We start from the raw sequence: 16,642 nt of genomic DNA, 5'->3' as shown, positions 1-16,642 counted from the left end.
AGCCAGGGTCAACCTATACATATTACGTATCTCATCGAGATATGCCAGTAATGAGATGAAAAGTAATAGATGAACTGTCCAACAATAGCTTTATCATAGACCAAAGCCATCATAATCCTAACTATGTATGTATTTATACGAAGCCGCTTACAGAAGAAAGAACAATGTATGACGCCAACCCAACCAGCCTGATGATACTAATAATACTGATACTGATGCCGCGTGTACCTGCACAAGACTAACCAAACAGTGTAACCCAAAAGAATTTTCGAAAAGAAATAAGTGATTATCATACAGAAAGGAAAAAGGCTAAGCAAATCGCTCCCTCTTCGACGGGCTGGGCGTATGCAGGTGCTGTTCTCGCTCGCGGCTGCGGCTAGTCACAAAATTCATATTTAGGGACGGCGAGTCTTCGAGTAGGAGTCGCTCATCTTGCGTATTTGTCTCATGGTCTCGTTGACGAATGGGGCTGCCGCTGCGGCCAGGGGTTTTGGGGTATTCGAGGGGATATGGATTTCCCTCAGGGAAGGCGAGAGGAGGGTGTTGGTGGTAGGGAGTGGGTGGCGGTTTGGAGGGAGAAGGTGGATAGGCGTATGGATCGTCTTTACGAGCGCATTGGTTGCGGAAGGCGACGAAGGACCAGTTGCTGGCAACGGTCAGGGTTGCAACTGTTAAGAGGAAGAAGGACTAGAGAGGTTAGCAGTATTCAATAACTGATCGCTTTATGGAAGACTCACGAATGCCTTCAGACTGATCGCATCGACAAAGCTGCTGACGATAGCCGATATCGTCTGCACCGACACTGTTGCGCGCGCAACCCTGTCGGGGTCCTGGTCCATACAGCGTTCCCAGTTATTGCACACATCATTCAACGCCGGGGGTCGCTCATTCACGCCACATCTGTTCTTGTCATATCGCTCCCTGCAGTCGAAGATTTCAGCAATAATTTCATTGCGTTTGTCATCCGCGGCATGGTTTATATCGTTCTTGATACTCAAGATGAACGAAACCACCACCCATGTGACCAGGCCGAATATAATCAGGTTCCAGAGCAACTGCAACCAGTACGACAGAATCGTGGGCAAATGTGGATGTTCATTCAAGAACGAAAAGAACCCACGCCAGCCAGAATCATGAGTAGTCGACGCTGCGGTGGCAGTAGCAGTAGCTGCTGCTGCTGCCGCTGCCGCCCTTTTTCCTTCCCTTCTACTCCGCTTCTCCTCGCGACTGCTAGGTCTGTCGCTGTCATTACCACTATCTCTACCCAGGTATCGATCAATGTCACGATCGCGCAGACGACGCTTGTGGACTCGTCGCGCCTGGTCGGTGGCCGGTCTCGTCAACTTGGCAATGCCTCCACGGCCGGGACTAGGGGCAAAGCGACCATACAGGTTGAACAGCGAGTTGCGTTTTTCTCTTTTCTGCACTGGCTCAGGTGTATCTTCATTATCCGCATTTTCAGGTGATGACATGTTATTTTCAGGGCCAGAGGAGACGTCTGCATCGAACTTGCGAGGAGTTTGAAAGGCAGGTTTGCCAAAGATCGCATTGTTAGCACGCGAGGGCGAAATAGGCCGCTGCGGGGATGGTTGAGCGAAATTGAAGGATTGTGAGGTCTGTTTTATTTTACTGGGAGAGTCAAAGACAGTGTAGTCGCCTGTTCAAGAGGTTATATTAGTAAATGCAATACTCTGGGAACTTGCGGCCACTGGCTCACGTTTTTTATGAGGATCGTGCTGCAAACCCAGCTGGTAAAAGGGAGAGGTGACGTCGCCGGGGGCGCGAGTCTGCCATTCAAAGTCCATGGGACTTTCAGCTGTCCGTCGCTCCATGATGCAGAGTATACTTGTGTGCGAATGGAGTGGTTGCTATGATGAAAAGCGATTGAGGCGGGTGAGACGGTAAATTGTTTAGATGTAAACAATTGTGCCAAGCCGGGCTAAGAAGGAGCCGCTCCGGCCAGCCCTATGACTATTACTTCTGTAGTATTATTACTATTCTTCAGTTGGTTACTGTGGTATAATGTGTGCAATACAATCTGTATTCTTGAATCAATCAGAAACAGCACTAGAATATAGAATACAGGCTCAAATCATCAAGGAACATAACGCCGATTGCTCCTCTCCTGATGCCATGCTGTACAAACAAATCAAACTTGCATAACAAGTCAAATAACAAATAACAGTAATAGCAGTGTCGTTGCCGGTGGTATATCTATCATGCGCTCAAACAAACAAAAGGTGGGTAAATGCATAGTTAAACCGAGTTGTGGTCAATAACCTCAAAATCATCGATATCCGCAACATAGCCACAGCCAGTAGCAACCTCGTCATCCTTCGAGACCAGCTCGTATTCCTGCACCAGCTTCTCGGTCACCTTGTTCTCGTACTTGACTTCGGCGGTCGAAATGGCGGCCGACAGCACATTCTCGCCAGACGCGGCATACGCAGCGAGACCGTCACCGAGAAACAAGCCCGGCGCGACGCTCTCGTGGTGAGCGCCCTCGTCGGCAGAGGAGTCGCTGGTGAGGGCCTCCTTTACGTCATGGTGGAAGCCAGCTTGAGCGGCGTGGCGAGCGCGCTTGATGCCGCCTTCGTTGGTGCGTCGCAAGGCAGTGTGGACACTGCAGAAGTTAGTCACTATGTACATCACTTGCACGGCGGAGTTTTGGACGCTCTGATGATGAAGGGAAAGGCGATGGCTTACGCTTGAGAGAGCGGGCCTGCAGGGCGCTGCAGAAAGGGCAGGGCGGGGTCGTGGATGTGGTGTTGTGACACGCGTGCGCCATGTGCCCATTTGGCCTTGTGGTCGTGGTCGCGCTTGACCTCGATGGCAGAGCGGCGGAGATCCGACATGTTGGGTGCCGACAGTAAGAGTGAATCGAGAAATACAGACGAAAATGAGGGAACAGAAAAGAGATATTAGATATGAAGGGAACAGCGATATAAGAGACGCTGTACTGTGAGTCACAGGATGACTCCGATGCGGCTTCCGAAACGCGTTAGGCAGGCTGATAAGGCTACAGCCGCAGTGTCTGTCTCTCCAGGTGGAATAGAATAGAGCGAGGGAGAGAACAACAGAATAGTGTAGAAGGAGAAGCAGATAAGGTGAGATATAAGAGGAGCAGGATAAGGAACGGGAGAGACCGGAAATGAGGCCATCGGGTCCCATGGATGGGCATGCTCTGGGGGCGTGTTCTTATCGCTGGCCATCACATCGCGAGATAGATCGACTAGTAGTCTAGTACTGCTCAGCTGACTGCAACATGCATTAATCCGTTGACAGAGTACAATACTCAGGATGACTAAGTATGAGCGCGTGGGTGCGTGCTGGGTCGTGAGGGGCTTATCTATGCATATACTGATGATCTATTAATAGCATACATGTATTCCTGTGCGGGGAAAGTCAAGGTACGGGGTACAGCTTCAAATGTTGAACATCTAGGCAGATATAGGCAGATATCGATGTATGGGGATGATTAATTGCTTTAGGAATAATATTAATTAATTGATTCATTAATTAAACAGTTTTGTGACATGATCCACCAAGATCAGGGATGTTCCCAGTATCAATACTCCTCCGTCTTCTTCTTACGCCAGAGAAGGCCCGCTCAATACTAAACTATATTGGCGTCTATAACTGCAAAAACTAATCTTAGAAGATAAAATCAATCATACAAGCGAGAATTATTGAAGCTATTTGTGTGACCGCATTTACAGGTCACCTGACCTGGTTGCCTGAGGCTGCCGGGTGCTTGATTGAACTGTCACAACGACCACGGACTTTGTGATATTCTTGCAAGAGCCTGTCAAATTCAGCGACCTTTGCCATAATTTTATCATTAAGATGTCGAGGTTCAGAGTATTTCCACAGAGTAATAATATCCGTGCAAATTGTCTTCATGTCCTTAATTCCCTCCTTAATCTCCTTTTCCTGATAATACCGACTTTCCTGGTACCAAAAGAAATGACGGAGATCACTTCTTTTGTTCGCAATTCGTATGATCTTTTCTGGTGCTGTACGAACGAGGGAGCGGCATCTGCTTAAAGACAAGCCATACATTTCCTCTAATCCAAGTATAGCAGCGTATTGTCTGTATTTGTGTTCCGTGTTACCTTGCGCCCAGGCAATGGCTTCTACATCTGTCTTTAAGTCTGCAAGGAAGAAGCTATTCTTGTGCCGTGCTGCATACCCCAGCTCATCCATACGTGTAATCATAAGCCATTCTTTCAGGTTATCTGTCGATTTCTCTAGGTCGTCCATTGTTTCCTTTAGAATGTCTGTCGTTTTCTTTAGGTCGTCTATCCTTTTGTTTAGACCACCCATCCTTTTGTTTAGGCCATGGGGCTTCTGCGTCAAATCGCCGCCTTGAGTACCGATCATGTTGGATTTTTCTGACATGGTCTCGTAGTGCTTGAGCAACTCTCTGCTTGTCTGATAGAAGTTTGATTCTTCTTTTGAGAAATTACCGTGGAGATGTGGATAGGAAGTACTGTAAGTATGCCATAAGTTGAGTCGTCCAAATGCGATGTTTTGCAGGCCTTTTACTTGTCTCAGCCTGAAACTTGCTATTGCTATCATTTTTGGCTTGTTGTATTCAACTTTACCAACCAAAGTTGCGGTCAGCCACGTCTTTTAAATCTGGTGCCTTTATTCGGGTTACAGTTGAACAGGTCTCTCGGTGTAAAGTAAAATACTAGTGCGGGCGGGTGTACGATGGACTATATCAAAATAAGGGATAATAGAGGCTTTTATATTGAAATTTTTGTAGGTTGTCAGGTGATCAAAGGCAGTGCCTTTGTTGAGTTTCATCTGCAAGGACGAATGCTACGAAAGCTCTTTATATTGGTTCCACCCTAGAAAATGTAAAAAGTTCAATTATTATTAAGATAGAGAAGCTCCTGTATCCAATCCACTTTTATAATGCTATGTTGAAACGTTCGTCGTCCTATACATGGACTATAGTATAGATCCCATAATATAAGGATAAATATTCCCTAATGACATATGTATATCTACCTTAGCCAGAACATAAATACTAATTAGTAAGTAGTATTAGCATGTGGGTATATGCTTGACTGTAAGAGACTTATCTAGGAATATAATAATTATTAATAGTATGCATTTCAACTATTACATGTATTGCATGTGTTCCTAATATAGAGAACTAGGTCTGGTACCTTCACACTACCCATACTCTGCCAGTTGACAGTTTCAAATATTGATTGATTGGTAGATTCATGCATTATACCCTATCATATGCAACTCTCTCCTTGCTGCTATAAGCCTTGATTAAACCTTAGTTAACACTTGATGATGTTCTACTAATTATCATAGATATATCAAAATATATCTGGTTTAATGCGACTATCACTAAAGCGCCTGTAAGTATTCACTTGTATTAAGATAAGATGAGGTACATAGCAGATGTAAAGAACATTGTAAGAGGCTCTGTATATGCCGCTAGGCCCGTGAGGTCATGTCTCCATCCTTATACTAGACTGCGGTACGATGACAAAGTTTGAATATAACACCACAAAAGTGGATTGGTTATAGGAACGTCCCGTATACAAACACGAGTATTATCTAAGTTTTTACATTGTTCATAAGCAGAATCCTGAAATGGTCTCACCACAACAAAGAGCTCTCTTAGATCTTCATGAAAGAGCCTGCGACAAAAAACTTTCTTGACAGTTTCATAGAAGAGTTTGCCATCCAGAAAACCACTAATTCCACATATTCAGTAGACACTTGTGTAGTACATGTAACACAGATATACTGCTATACAAAGACATGTGTCTCCTTTGGTTTGGGCTGTTTTGATAAACTGCTGGATTCTAACACAAGATGTCTCATCTCATTGACCTCTGATATCTTTTACATACATGTGGTAAGGCCAGTATTCCTAAAGTAGTTATAGAACATAAACGCTGATAGTGATATGATCTACTCTTCAGTTACTCTATGTACTGTATCTATGATTATACCTTAGACTATGAGTTGCCAGTATACTATTTATTGATAGATCTTTCTTTCTTCACAAGAGATATTAGATAATAAACAAATATTTCTGTTCAATTTGTTTGCTCCAAGATAACTAGTTTCCACACAGCATTCTCAAATAAAGAGCTATGTTGAATTTCTAGCATATTCCAAACTACATACTAGCCTGCTCAGGTGTTTAATAAATCCGATAAACAATCTGAATGGCCTATACTTTTCCTATTTATAAGAACTATCATTATCGTCTCTGGAGCTCTCCCCACTTCTTTCAACTGTCTAAGTCTACCATTATCATCTCTGGAACCCTCTCAGCTTTCCTGACACGGACTGTTGTTTTGGAGTTGTCCTCGTAACAACCCGGATCAAAGAGAAAAGAAAACGATAGAGATCCGGCTTGAAAGACACGTGTTCAACTCCTGCAGTATTGGCCGAGCCGAGTAGGGCAAACCAAGAAAATGATGATAATAGTAAGTTTCAAGGCTGAACAAGCAAAGACTTGAAGAATTTTACACTTGAACAGCTCAACTAACGGATATAAATGCAGTAGTTCCCATCTAAATCTTTACAGACATGCCTTACAACAAATATCAGTCAGATGAAGATCTGACCACACAAGCACACAGAGTTGTTCAACGAGAAGAGTTGACTGTGTTAGAAACATCAGAAATGATTGCTAACAAAGGAGGGTGGCACATGATGCAGATGCTTGAAGATCTATATAAAGCAGTCAATGATCTGAAAAAGGAGATTGACAGTCTGAAACAAATGAGGAAGCAACAACTGCTTGTACGTAGATATGAACTTGCGTCTAACAGCAAAAAATACGGTATCTTCGAAATGGCTCGACAAGAGAGAAATGCTATCGTCCACGGTGGAAACATTGAGTTCGATGTAGAAGTCCTTAGATGGATGCATGACAACGACGAAGGAAGCCGTCTAGAAGACGCTGCTCTAGACGGGTTTGAGGAAATGTACGGCTTGCATTTCAGCAAATGCAGCTCCCTCATTAGTACACCAGCAAAAAGGATTATTGATATTGTGAATAAAAGATGTGAGCTTCGTTACCTCTTGCAATACGCCCAGAGCACACATCATAAATCTGAGATTGAGTCCATGAAGGGTAATCGCCACAGAAATCATTCGTCTAGGGGAACAGTCTGAAAGATTTTCCGGGGGTTTTGAATCCTCTGCCGATCTTAGAACCGAAATCGCTGCGAAAATTGGTGACTTTGACCGTTTGTACAAACTCCGGCGAATACAGGAGAAGAAAAATCTCAAGAGGAAGAGTTAAGAGAATTAATTCAGGGGACCTCCCTGATCTCAGTGTCTTCTGTGTCGCAATACTATTTATTTATCAAATCTAATAGTCTCATACAGTTGTTTGCAAAAACGGTGCACGCTTTCACTCACTTCAATTGTTTACTGATCCCTTAGCCAAGACACGCTAAACTATTTTTGTAATTATTCCGGAGCCGCTACCTGTATCAGATGGTACGAAACGTTTTATGACTCAGAGCATTGGGTTATGTGTATTCGTAATACAAGAGCTACCCCAAGTTTGATGAAATAGAAGCTAAACCTAATAGATACTGTAAGAAACTTGACCAATACAATTGTCTAAAAGATCTGTATATTGAGGCACATGTTTGCACAGCCCCGCAACTCAAACACGTCAATGTAGCTTCACACATCAATGTATGAAGCTTCACACATTACAAACAAAGTATAAAAAAACATGCCAGTTCCTGCTTTTGGATTTTCTGTTGGCGACTTCCTGGCCGGGATCAACCTTATTAAAAACCTCGTCGAAGCACTTAATGACACTGCCGGAGCGAAGCCAGCTTATCAAAATCTTATTGCCGAACTGCTCAGCCTTCAGAACGCCTTGACAGAGGCTCAAGGCGTTCAAGTTGATGATTCTCGTATCGACCTGAAGATTGCTCTGGTACAAGTTGCGTCGCGATGCCAGTCGAGCATCGAGAACTTCCTGAATAAGAACGTTAAGTTCCAGTCTTCACTCGGCGATCAGCCGACATCTTCAAAATTGCAAACCAACCTACACAAGATTCAATGGACGCTTTCCAAAGACGATGCAATAAATAATCTAAGGAAGGAAGTTACAGGAAATACGCAGACTCTCAATACACTATTGATGACGATGCAATTGTAAGTAATCACAAATATCAATGCTACCAACAAGATAGAATCAATTGTAACGCCAATCACAGATCTGCTGCAAAGGAACATAGAGAAGATATCAGGAAAACACGAACCCTTGTAACACAGAGTTATAACTATTTGAAGACTCTAGGAGACAGTATTACTGGAATATCTCGAAAGACACAAAGTGGAATGCTCACTATTCTCGATCGCGTCTTGGAGATCCGCAAATTGGTTCTGGACGTAAAAACCTTGCATTTCTCTCTTCCCCCGCAGATTAACCGTCAGCAACCTGTCTCCTTCGAAGACGCGCATGGCCGCATTGTACCGATTTATGTCGAATTTGTTAATTCATTCGATGCCTTCCAGGCAGTGCTCGAAGTCAGGTTTCGCGATTTACCAGGGTTGAGAAAGGTACAGAAGATGGAGTACGAGCTCCACGATTCAGTCTCTAGAAGACGAGTCAACCTTGACAATCCTTGGGAATCCATTTTCCTTCCGGGAAGGAACGTGGCAATGAGCATTGTATTCCGGAGGCCTCAAGCACAAACGTCTTCTTGTCCTGGTTGTCACTCCAGAAATGAGCTTTATGGTGCTAAGGCGCGATCGGAGACTCGCTGGTGAGTCCTTTCCCACCTAGCCCTTTGTGTTCAGAGGTTTACCTACACTACAATATTTTCTTACCAGTGGCCGGCTTTTTTTATCTTAATCAGTCTAATGACTAATTCTTTGACCACAAAATTAGCTCCAATTGCAGTTTGTTATACCAGTGCATTGCAGAAGTTGACATACAACCAGATACGCTGGCTTCTAATCAAGAAATCCCGTCTCAACAGAAACATGGACTTCATGACAACACTCGGGCAGAATTGAATGACGATGAGGACGAGATATGTCATTTCAGACGAGTGCATATCTTTTACCAGAAATATGTACAAGATAGTCCGAAGAAATCAGTGCGGAGCGAACTTTCGAAATGGGAGAGCCGTGTACAGGACCTTATGCAGAGACTTAGGGAGCGAATGCCCCCAGGATCAAGGTCGAACATGTTTAGTGACGAAATTTTACATGACTTGGAGACAACTCGTCAGTGTTTAGATATCTGCTCCAAGGCACAGGCTTTAACTGATGCGGAAAGGCACAAATGATGCTTTATGATTCTTGTTTTAAACCAGCTACATAGGAATTGCAAGTGATGTGTTATTTCGCGGTAAATTACATTAGTACGGTCAAGTAAGATTCTAGGAACATAATTTAGCGGGCACTTCGCGTGATGAAGATCAAGATTAGAAGTGAAACATTAAACAATTCAGAAGCGTGCACCGTTTAAGCAATCAAGTAAAAGATGCCAGTCTTAGATACCATCATAGCATAGATAGAAAACATCTTGGCTGTCGGGCTGAGCGCAAAGCTGTCCGGGGCTAGAAATTAGCCAATAGATGCCACTGAGGAGTCTACTTCTTCGTATATACGTCTGACAATAGTGCCCATTCATATCACTACCATCGGGAAGGTTATGCCGCCAAGTTGAGGAAAATAGAAGAATAGTGAGCAGCGGGTTATTAATTGGGAGTTTCGCCTAGTTGTATCCCGCACAACTCTAAGCCAGGGTCTGTGTTTGTTGGTTTATTCGGGGCATGGAAGGTTCCCTTGGCTGCCTTCGAAATCCTATCGATTCGATCGATTTTGCAGTATATTAAGGTTTCCAGTGATATCATGTTATGTTACGGTAAATTACAGCCACATGGAACTCCAGGAATATCATTAATCTGACACTTTGCCTGGTCAAGGTTAGGGTGAAACATGTCAAACAATTGAAGGAAGTAAAAGCGTGCACCGTTTTTGCAACCAACTGTATTGATATATTAGTAGTCGCACTCCTACTTACATGTAGTCTTACTCAGTCTTACACGTACCAGTTGACTTGTTCAAGGTACAGCGACGGCATCAATTCTTTAATGTTCTGGTAACGACTATATTGCATCGATCGACATGGCACTCCTCGTCCCTGCAAACCTATTTTCGACCCTTACTACCACTACTTTCCAACTTTCCCCCAGACTCATTCAGCAGCTGGCAGAGTTAATACTAATCAACAGGTTCGGGCTACTACTCGACCACGCCGTCCCCGTCAACGCCTGATACGCACTCTGATCAATATCGAGCGAGTTGGTGCTGCTACTGCCACAACGTTCGTCCGCAGGCACCTCGGTCTTGCAGAAGTTGAACGCGGACTCGGAGGGGCATCTACTCTATTAGCCGTACCCTACATATACTTTCGCAAAACAGTGAACTCACGCATCGATGATGTCCACGATAATGCAATTCCCAACACCGCCCACCGTGGCGCCGCCATAGCCCCCGGTATTGCACACCTGCCAGCATTGGCCGCAGGTCGTTGTTGGGCAGGATGGGCCTTCGTAGCCGGACACGGGGTTTTCGCCGTCACTATGTACCGCTCTGTTAGCAGGCGGAACTCATGGTATTGGGGCGGGGCCTCACCATAGAGAGTAGTCAATCGATCCAGAGCATTTATCGCCAGACCAGATATCCGGAGAGAGATCGCCGGCGGCGGCGCCGAAGGTCCCGCTGACACCGACCTTGGGGCCACATACGGTGCTATACAATCAGCAGTGAAGGAGAGTTGGATATAGGGAGTTCGTACTTGGTTTGCGCGGCGTAGTCGTTGAACGTCGCGACGCCGCTGTACGAAGCAGACGCGGCTGCAAAGAGGAGGAAGGGGAAGGCAGTATGCATTTTCACTTCAATAAACTAGATTGTAAATCTGACCTTGTTGTAGTCACACCATCATCTTCGTACACACCGGAAAACATCCAAATTTATACCCCCTCCAACCCCTAACCCTTGATTTTCGTCACTCGAGCAAGTAGTAGAAGATGAGTGATGATGTACCGGACCTTCCTCTTCTAATACGGAGCCATATCTAACTATCAACGGCATAATCAACGGCATAAGCAGTGATTCATTATTCTGATACTCGGCTAGCAAAAAAAAAGAGCTAAGCAATGGCTAAGCTTTCGCTAATTCCCCACGTCGTTGCATTCTCCGAGTTTTGTGATGATCATTGCCGGTTTGAATACGACAGGGGGTCCGTGACGAAAATGGTTACTTTCTTTTGCCAAGTTTTACGGCTATATCTTATGCCAGTTGGAATATAGGAGGGCATGGAGACAGAATAGAGGGTTTGGGTTTGGACGGGCAATGTACATAATACATGTGGCCTGAAGATGATAGTTGAACAACATTAGTCTAAGTCAACGTCGTAGGTATAGTATAGTCCTGATAAAAAGGAAAGAAATAAATATAAAGAATTCTTAATGAAGGAAAAGATTAAAGTATACGCACCTCCCAATCCTCCACTTCCGCCTCTCTAATCACCACACACGTTCGTTGCAACAACACCTATTCAAATGCGCCGTCAATTCCAGCGCACTCGCGAACCCTAGTGCCGAAACATCCTGCATTGCGCAATAGAAAATACACGCAAACGCGCCGCCCGTACCATCCATCACTGCGGGCGATGCCTTTTGATATGGCTTTGGCGAGAAACTTCCATTTATAGCATATCCTCCTGGTGTCAAGAAGAACACTGTCGTCGAATGTCCATGATGGTTTCGCTGTGCCGCCGCAGGCGGGTCCCTCATACACGTATTTCAAGTAGGATCAGTACAAAACCTCGATGTATAAGCCGACGGACCGTTTATGGATTGAACAGGGGCTTTTCAGTCCAGTTGCAGCTTCCAGGCACCCTTTCAGAGCCCAAATTTGTTGTCTCGCTTGGTAAATACAATTTCATCCTCGTAATACAGTCCGCGGTCAGCTGTCACTGAATGTTGATGTTTTGGGTTGTCGGCAGTGATGCGTGTCTGTGGTACGTGAGTATATATGCCGTTGGCGCTGGAATCATTCGAGTCTCTGTGGATATGCTCTTGCACAGAGTCGAACAACGACAAGCTTTCAACAGTCGGCAAGCCCCATGAATTCAAAATCTAATGATCACCATCTCCTCTAATACTAGTATCAACACCTCCCAACGGAGGTAGAAAGTCTGGAATCGAGCGCGGCATCTCTGGCAGCTGTAGCTGCTGCTCACACATCCCCTGCTCGCGCTCCGGTCGATACGCGGGATGGAAATGACCTAGACTTGTTAGATCTGCAATCATTGGATTCAACACCGATGGCGATGGTGATTGGGTGTGACACTGCGACTGTGGGGGTGATGGCGAAGATACCCCTGAATCACAAACTGCAATCAACGGTGTCATAGACGGTGGCAAAATATCTGACGAAACTGAGCTACAAATAGACACACACGAAGACGCAGCAGCCTCCAATGTTCCAAGCGTCCTTGTCGTAGACGTACTCGGGAACAGCGGCCACACGCCCTCTCTATTCTGCTTACTGATAATGCTACTACTACTGCTGCCACTCGGCTGCGGCGGGTTGTTTCGCTGGGCTGGCCGTCTGCTGCTATCGATCATCAGGGGCATAGACTTTAACCGCATCGGGCCCTGTGGCGGGGGAGGAGCAGGGGTGGTTACGGTGCTGGCGAGACGCTGGGACAGCTGGCAGAGCGCCATACTCGAGTCCACGCGGTTGTTATCAGAGGCAGCCCGCAGGGCATCGAGTTCGATTTCGATTGTATCGTTGGCAAGAGATATGCGGAGGTTGGTGAGGAGTGTCATTTGGAGGTTTATGATGATTTCTTTGAGTTGCTCGCGCACAACGGGGTCTCCTCGGGTGTATATCTGGATAAGTCAACGTAGTCCCTTATATAAGTGAGTGAGACGCCCCTCGCCGAATCGGCGGAAGTCGTTTTCATACTGCGATTGAATGACAATCGGGCCTTGGGTCAGCGAGCTAGTCAGCTCGTCCAGTGCCTTCGAGTTGGCGGCATGTTTGTCGGCGCGCTCGTCTTTGAGGCGGTTGAGCAGATCGAGGCCGTCGCGGTAGGCAGTGATGACTATCCATTATCAACAAATACTGTAAAGATATCGTAGAATGGGACTTACTCGTCGCGACACGAGTGGCTACGGTGGAGACGTCGACATCAGCCATGACAGTCAGGAAGGATCGATATGATATGCTACAATATCGATAGCAGGCAGTACAATGCGCAGGACAGAGTCCAAAGTGGAAGATATTGGTATTATATGTCGCCCCTTAACCACGGCCAGGCCTGTCTCGCACTCAGATCCAGTATCGTACACCCATGCAGCCCAAGACGGGGGGGCTAATCTCGCATAAGCAAGCACTCACTCTCGCTCATCCAGCGGATCGCGCCCCATCGAATACATGTACTCAATCACGATAGCCGTGGTGAAATCCATGGCATGCATACTCCACCTACTCTTCTGCATGAATCTCGGCCAAGGGTTGGAATATTTCGTACACGAATGGCGCTAAGTATGGTGTTGTAGCTGGAGGAGGCAGAAGTTGCTGCTTTCCAGAATTTCTAGAAGGCCATAAGGTTTGTTTCCAGACAATGGATGAACCGGTAAATTGATAGTTAAATGTTGGTTGGTTTAAGCTGGTGATATCATCAGCTCATGATGACTTAGGTGATTGGAGTTAGTAGAGACAGGAGCAGGAGCAGGGTTTGAAATAGGGCTGCGAAGATACGTCTATATTCAATATTTAACATTCACCTGTTGATACCATCAACCAATATAAATATGTACTGTTTATTTGAACTGAATACGAATCGGCCGAATTGTCTACTACGCGTATATGCCTCGCTGACACTAGACTGAACTTGGCGGGAGGAACGGAAATCGTCGCCGTGTCCGAGTGGTTAAGGAGAGTGACTTGAATTTAGATATCACTTGGGTTCGCCCGCGCATGTTCGAATCATGCCGACGACGTTTTTAACCGCTTCATTTTTTTGACTCGCTCTAAACTCCCCTCGCCGCTCTCAGTGTGCGTCTTTGCCCTCTCATTTGTCTCTTCTGATATCTTTGTGTTTTTCTTTACTTTACTTCTTTATTTTTAATCTTGGAAGGATTTAAAGGGAATAATAGGGTATGTATGAATCAATCAATCAATTTCGTCATGATATGATGGTCTTGAATCAGAAATATACCAATGACTTACTTATGCTCAACAATGAATAACAAGGTATCGTGTCCTATAACAGATTATAACATGCATTCTCCAACGCCAGCCAATCAGCATGCCTCCCAAATACAATAAAAATAAGTAACGACATGAATGTGACATATTCTTTTAAATCAAAAGAAAAACACCTCATATGCATCAATTCAACAACAGGGCCGTCGCTGCTTGCCCGGGCGCGCTGGCGACTCGACTTCTTCAGACGCAATCATGCCTGGAGGAAAGCCCAGCCAACTGCGTCGTTTATCGCCCAGGCCAATACGAAAACTGCCACGACTGTCCATACCCTCAGCATCGTTGGCGAGAGAGCGCTCCGCGTTCCCATTCACAATATCATGCGCCACGTTCGATGCAGATGATTTATTGCGCTGCTCCACGAGCTTGCGTGCAATCACTTGGAACACTTCTTCAACGCCCTCTCCATCCTTGGCGCTGATCTCATGACAGCAGTCCCAGCCTATATCTTGGCCCCAGAACCCACTGCTCCGCTTACTATCGGGACTCTGCACAGTGCCAGGCGACACAATATTCCCGAAGCTGGCGGTTGGCGGAGGCGTCGAGGCCTGCGACGGATACAGCTGTTCAGCGACATATGCGATGGTACGCTCAAAGGGGACTTTGCGACGGGATGGGTCGATGGCTACGATATCCGATTTTGTGCCGACGACGTGAATGACGAGGGCGCTGTTGTCGACATTGCTTTTCAGCTCCTGCAGCCAGCCGGTCATCTCCTTGAAGCTGGTTTCGTCTGTGATGTCGTAGCAGAGCAGGCAGGCGTTGGCGCCGCGATAGTAGAGGCGTGATATACTGCGGAAGCGCTCTTGGCCGGCGGTGTCCCAGATTTGCAGACGAACGATGGTGTCGGATGTGGTGTCTTGGACGCGCTTGGTGACGAACGACGCGCCGACGGTAGAGGTGGTGGTGGCTGGGTCGAAGGCATTTCGCACATAGCGGTTGACTAGGGAAGTCTTGCCGACGCCTGTACTCTGTTAACACGGAAAAAACCAAAAAGAAGGATGGGAAAAGAGGAGATACCCTGCGAGCCCAGCACGACTATCTTGGCCTCGAGCGAGGAGCTCATGGCGGGGTTACCGAATCGCGACAAAGGACGCGACCGCAAAGAGACTTGAGGGCTGGATATGCATTATCCAACGGAATAAATCCGAGAGCGACGAGGGAGAGTAGTACAGGCTCGCTCAGTTGAATGTTAAATAATAATCGGTAGTGTGGTTGCGGCTGACGATTGCGGGTTCTAACTTGGGGCGTGCAAATACGAATAGTTATCAGTAACACTAAGAGTCATTTCGCCCTGGTGAGATTCATGCTTAGTGTGGCTGATCAGCAGATCGCTATCTGCTGCCTGTGCTCGCTAACTGACTGTGCTCTGACTGCCAACCTGACCATTGACCGACTTTTGATCTTGCTTCGTGAACTCGCCTGTCATTTCTTTTTCTTGCCTTTTGGTATGCTTTCCTGCTGGTTGGTCCGCAGGAAATTAGCATCTGCATGACCCAAAACTCACGACCAGTCCCCGCGGTTCTCTAGCTGCTCGATCTTGGGCCTCGTGGAGCAAGTCGCCGATAGGCTGCTATTCTAGTAATTACTTGGTGCTAGCAGTATTAGCAGTGACAGTACTATATACTATATAATAGACATTCTCTATTCTATATTATATAGTAAACTATAAATACCTCAGCAGTCAGTACAAGACTGTTGATGCCTTAGGCTTCGGGCATCCTATGTACGTCATGGCTTTGACGGTCCCCTGAGAAAAAAACGTCAACAGCACGATTGAACGTGCGCGGGCGAACCCAACACATTTAGAGTGTGTCTCAACCACCTGGTGGGTAGTATTAGTATCGTATGGCACATATACTTAGAGCAGAACTTCGACATGTTGACAGTCTGACGGTTTGATTCTATATAAAGCGTTATGATTATTCCCTAAGCCCTAGCTTGCAGTTAATTTATATAATACAATACATTATACATTATACAATATATAATATACATTTATTACATATTGCATATTGCATATGGTAACTTATATTGTAGTATCATTATTATGTAACTTATATGATAGATCTCTAATTCCCCGCTGCTGATAAGTTAGGCCGTTGTTATGATACCCGTTTGTTGCCCCGTGCCCTTCTGGACCTTTTCTGTTCCGGTTGCTTACATTTGATGTCGCACTTCGCCTTCAATTCTTGTCTTTTCTTTTCGTTATCAATTAATAATCATGGTAACAGGATGTCGAACAAAGATACAGACACGACTAACATTACAAGTCTTATACTCATCATTTGCTTATCTTGTTTCAATGCTCATCGTTTTCGCTATGTCG

General features: G+C 45.7%; 8 protein-coding genes and 1 non-coding gene across 9 annotated transcripts; 3 read left to right on the top strand and 6 right to left on the bottom strand.

Annotated features, from left to right (window-relative positions):
- Positions 1–309: 309 nt before the first annotated feature.
- Positions 310–1,832, bottom strand: BGW36DRAFT_401425 (Di-sulfide bridge nucleocytoplasmic transport domain-containing protein; the record flags this gene model as incomplete). Its single annotated transcript, XM_046218742.1, has 3 exons — positions 310–687; positions 738–1,657; positions 1,718–1,832. 3 exons carry the CDS (start codon positions 1,830–1,832, stop codon positions 310–312), a joined length of 1,413 nt encoding a protein of 470 aa, XP_046066239.1.
- Positions 1,833–2,256: 424 nt separating this feature from the next.
- BGW36DRAFT_364691 (uncharacterized protein) lies at positions 2,257–2,855 on the bottom strand (the record flags this gene model as incomplete). Its single annotated transcript, XM_046214577.1, has 2 exons — positions 2,257–2,623; positions 2,707–2,855. The coding sequence occupies 2 exons, from the start codon at positions 2,853–2,855 to the stop codon at positions 2,257–2,259; spliced, it is 516 nt and encodes a 171-aa protein (XP_046066238.1).
- An 865-nt stretch (positions 2,856–3,720) lies between these two features.
- On the bottom strand, positions 3,721–4,401 carry BGW36DRAFT_432919 (uncharacterized protein; the record flags this gene model as incomplete). Its single annotated transcript, XM_046221196.1, has 1 exon — positions 3,721–4,401. The coding sequence occupies one exon, from the start codon at positions 4,399–4,401 to the stop codon at positions 3,721–3,723; it is 681 nt and encodes a 226-aa protein (XP_046066237.1).
- A 2,129-nt stretch (positions 4,402–6,530) lies between these two features.
- BGW36DRAFT_389997 (uncharacterized protein) lies at positions 6,531–7,372 on the top strand. The gene has a single exon (XM_046217418.1). It carries the CDS (start codon positions 6,574–6,576, stop codon positions 7,162–7,164), a length of 591 nt encoding a protein of 196 aa, XP_046066236.1. The 5' UTR covers positions 6,531–6,573; the 3' UTR covers positions 7,165–7,372.
- A 225-nt stretch (positions 7,373–7,597) lies between these two features.
- On the top strand, positions 7,598–9,378 carry BGW36DRAFT_389995 (uncharacterized protein). The gene is made up of 3 exons (XM_046217417.1): positions 7,598–8,169; positions 8,232–8,783; positions 8,909–9,378. The coding sequence occupies exons 1-3, from the start codon at positions 7,739–7,741 to the stop codon at positions 9,309–9,311; spliced, it is 1,386 nt and encodes a 461-aa protein (XP_046066235.1). The 5' UTR covers positions 7,598–7,738; the 3' UTR covers positions 9,312–9,378.
- Positions 9,379–10,229: 851 nt separating this feature from the next.
- BGW36DRAFT_432916 (uncharacterized protein) lies at positions 10,230–10,920 on the bottom strand (the record flags this gene model as incomplete). Its single annotated transcript, XM_046221195.1, has 4 exons — positions 10,230–10,410; positions 10,462–10,611; positions 10,666–10,782; positions 10,829–10,920. 4 exons carry the CDS (start codon positions 10,918–10,920, stop codon positions 10,230–10,232), a joined length of 540 nt encoding a protein of 179 aa, XP_046066234.1.
- A 1,253-nt stretch (positions 10,921–12,173) lies between these two features.
- BGW36DRAFT_432915 (uncharacterized protein) lies at positions 12,174–13,242 on the bottom strand (the record flags this gene model as incomplete). Its single annotated transcript, XM_046221194.1, has 3 exons — positions 12,174–12,932; positions 13,023–13,147; positions 13,197–13,242. 3 exons carry the CDS (start codon positions 13,240–13,242, stop codon positions 12,174–12,176), a joined length of 930 nt encoding a protein of 309 aa, XP_046066233.1.
- A 718-nt stretch (positions 13,243–13,960) lies between these two features.
- Positions 13,961–14,048, top strand: BGW36DRAFT_t76. The gene has a single exon. It is a non-coding gene; the product is annotated as a tRNA-Ser (tRNA).
- A 396-nt stretch (positions 14,049–14,444) lies between these two features.
- Positions 14,445–15,379, bottom strand: BGW36DRAFT_307819 (P-loop containing nucleoside triphosphate hydrolase protein; the record flags this gene model as incomplete). The annotated part of the gene is made up of 2 exons (XM_046212273.1): positions 14,445–15,277; positions 15,334–15,379. The coding sequence occupies 2 exons, from the start codon at positions 15,377–15,379 to the stop codon at positions 14,445–14,447; spliced, it is 879 nt and encodes a 292-aa protein (XP_046066232.1).
- Between the last annotated feature and the right edge of the window lie 1,263 nt (positions 15,380–16,642).

The sequence above is a fragment of the Talaromyces proteolyticus genome (assembly GCF_021365285.1).
Source record: "Talaromyces proteolyticus strain PMI_201 chromosome Unknown BGW36scaffold_14, whole genome shotgun sequence".
Taxonomy (NCBI): Eukaryota; Fungi; Ascomycota; class Eurotiomycetes; order Eurotiales; family Trichocomaceae; genus Talaromyces; species Talaromyces proteolyticus.
Note: the sequence above shows the minus strand (reverse complement) of the source record. Positions and strands in the feature narration are given on the sequence as shown.

Excerpts from the sequence above, each read along its gene's own strand:
- BGW36DRAFT_389997 (XM_046217418.1), top strand. The coding sequence starts at position 6,574 with ATGCCTTACAACAAATATCAGTCAGATGAAGATCTGACCACACAAGCA.
- BGW36DRAFT_389995 (XM_046217417.1), top strand. The coding sequence starts at position 7,739 with ATGCCAGTTCCTGCTTTTGGATTTTCTGTTGGCGACTTCCTGGCCGGG. Across the intron at positions 8,170-8,231 it reads CTATTGATGACGATGCAATT|ATCTGCTGCAAAGGAACATA; the intron begins GTAAGTAATCAC and ends CGCCAATCACAG. Across the intron at positions 8,784-8,908 it reads GCGCGATCGGAGACTCGCTG|CTCCAATTGCAGTTTGTTAT; the intron begins GTGAGTCCTTTC and ends CCACAAAATTAG.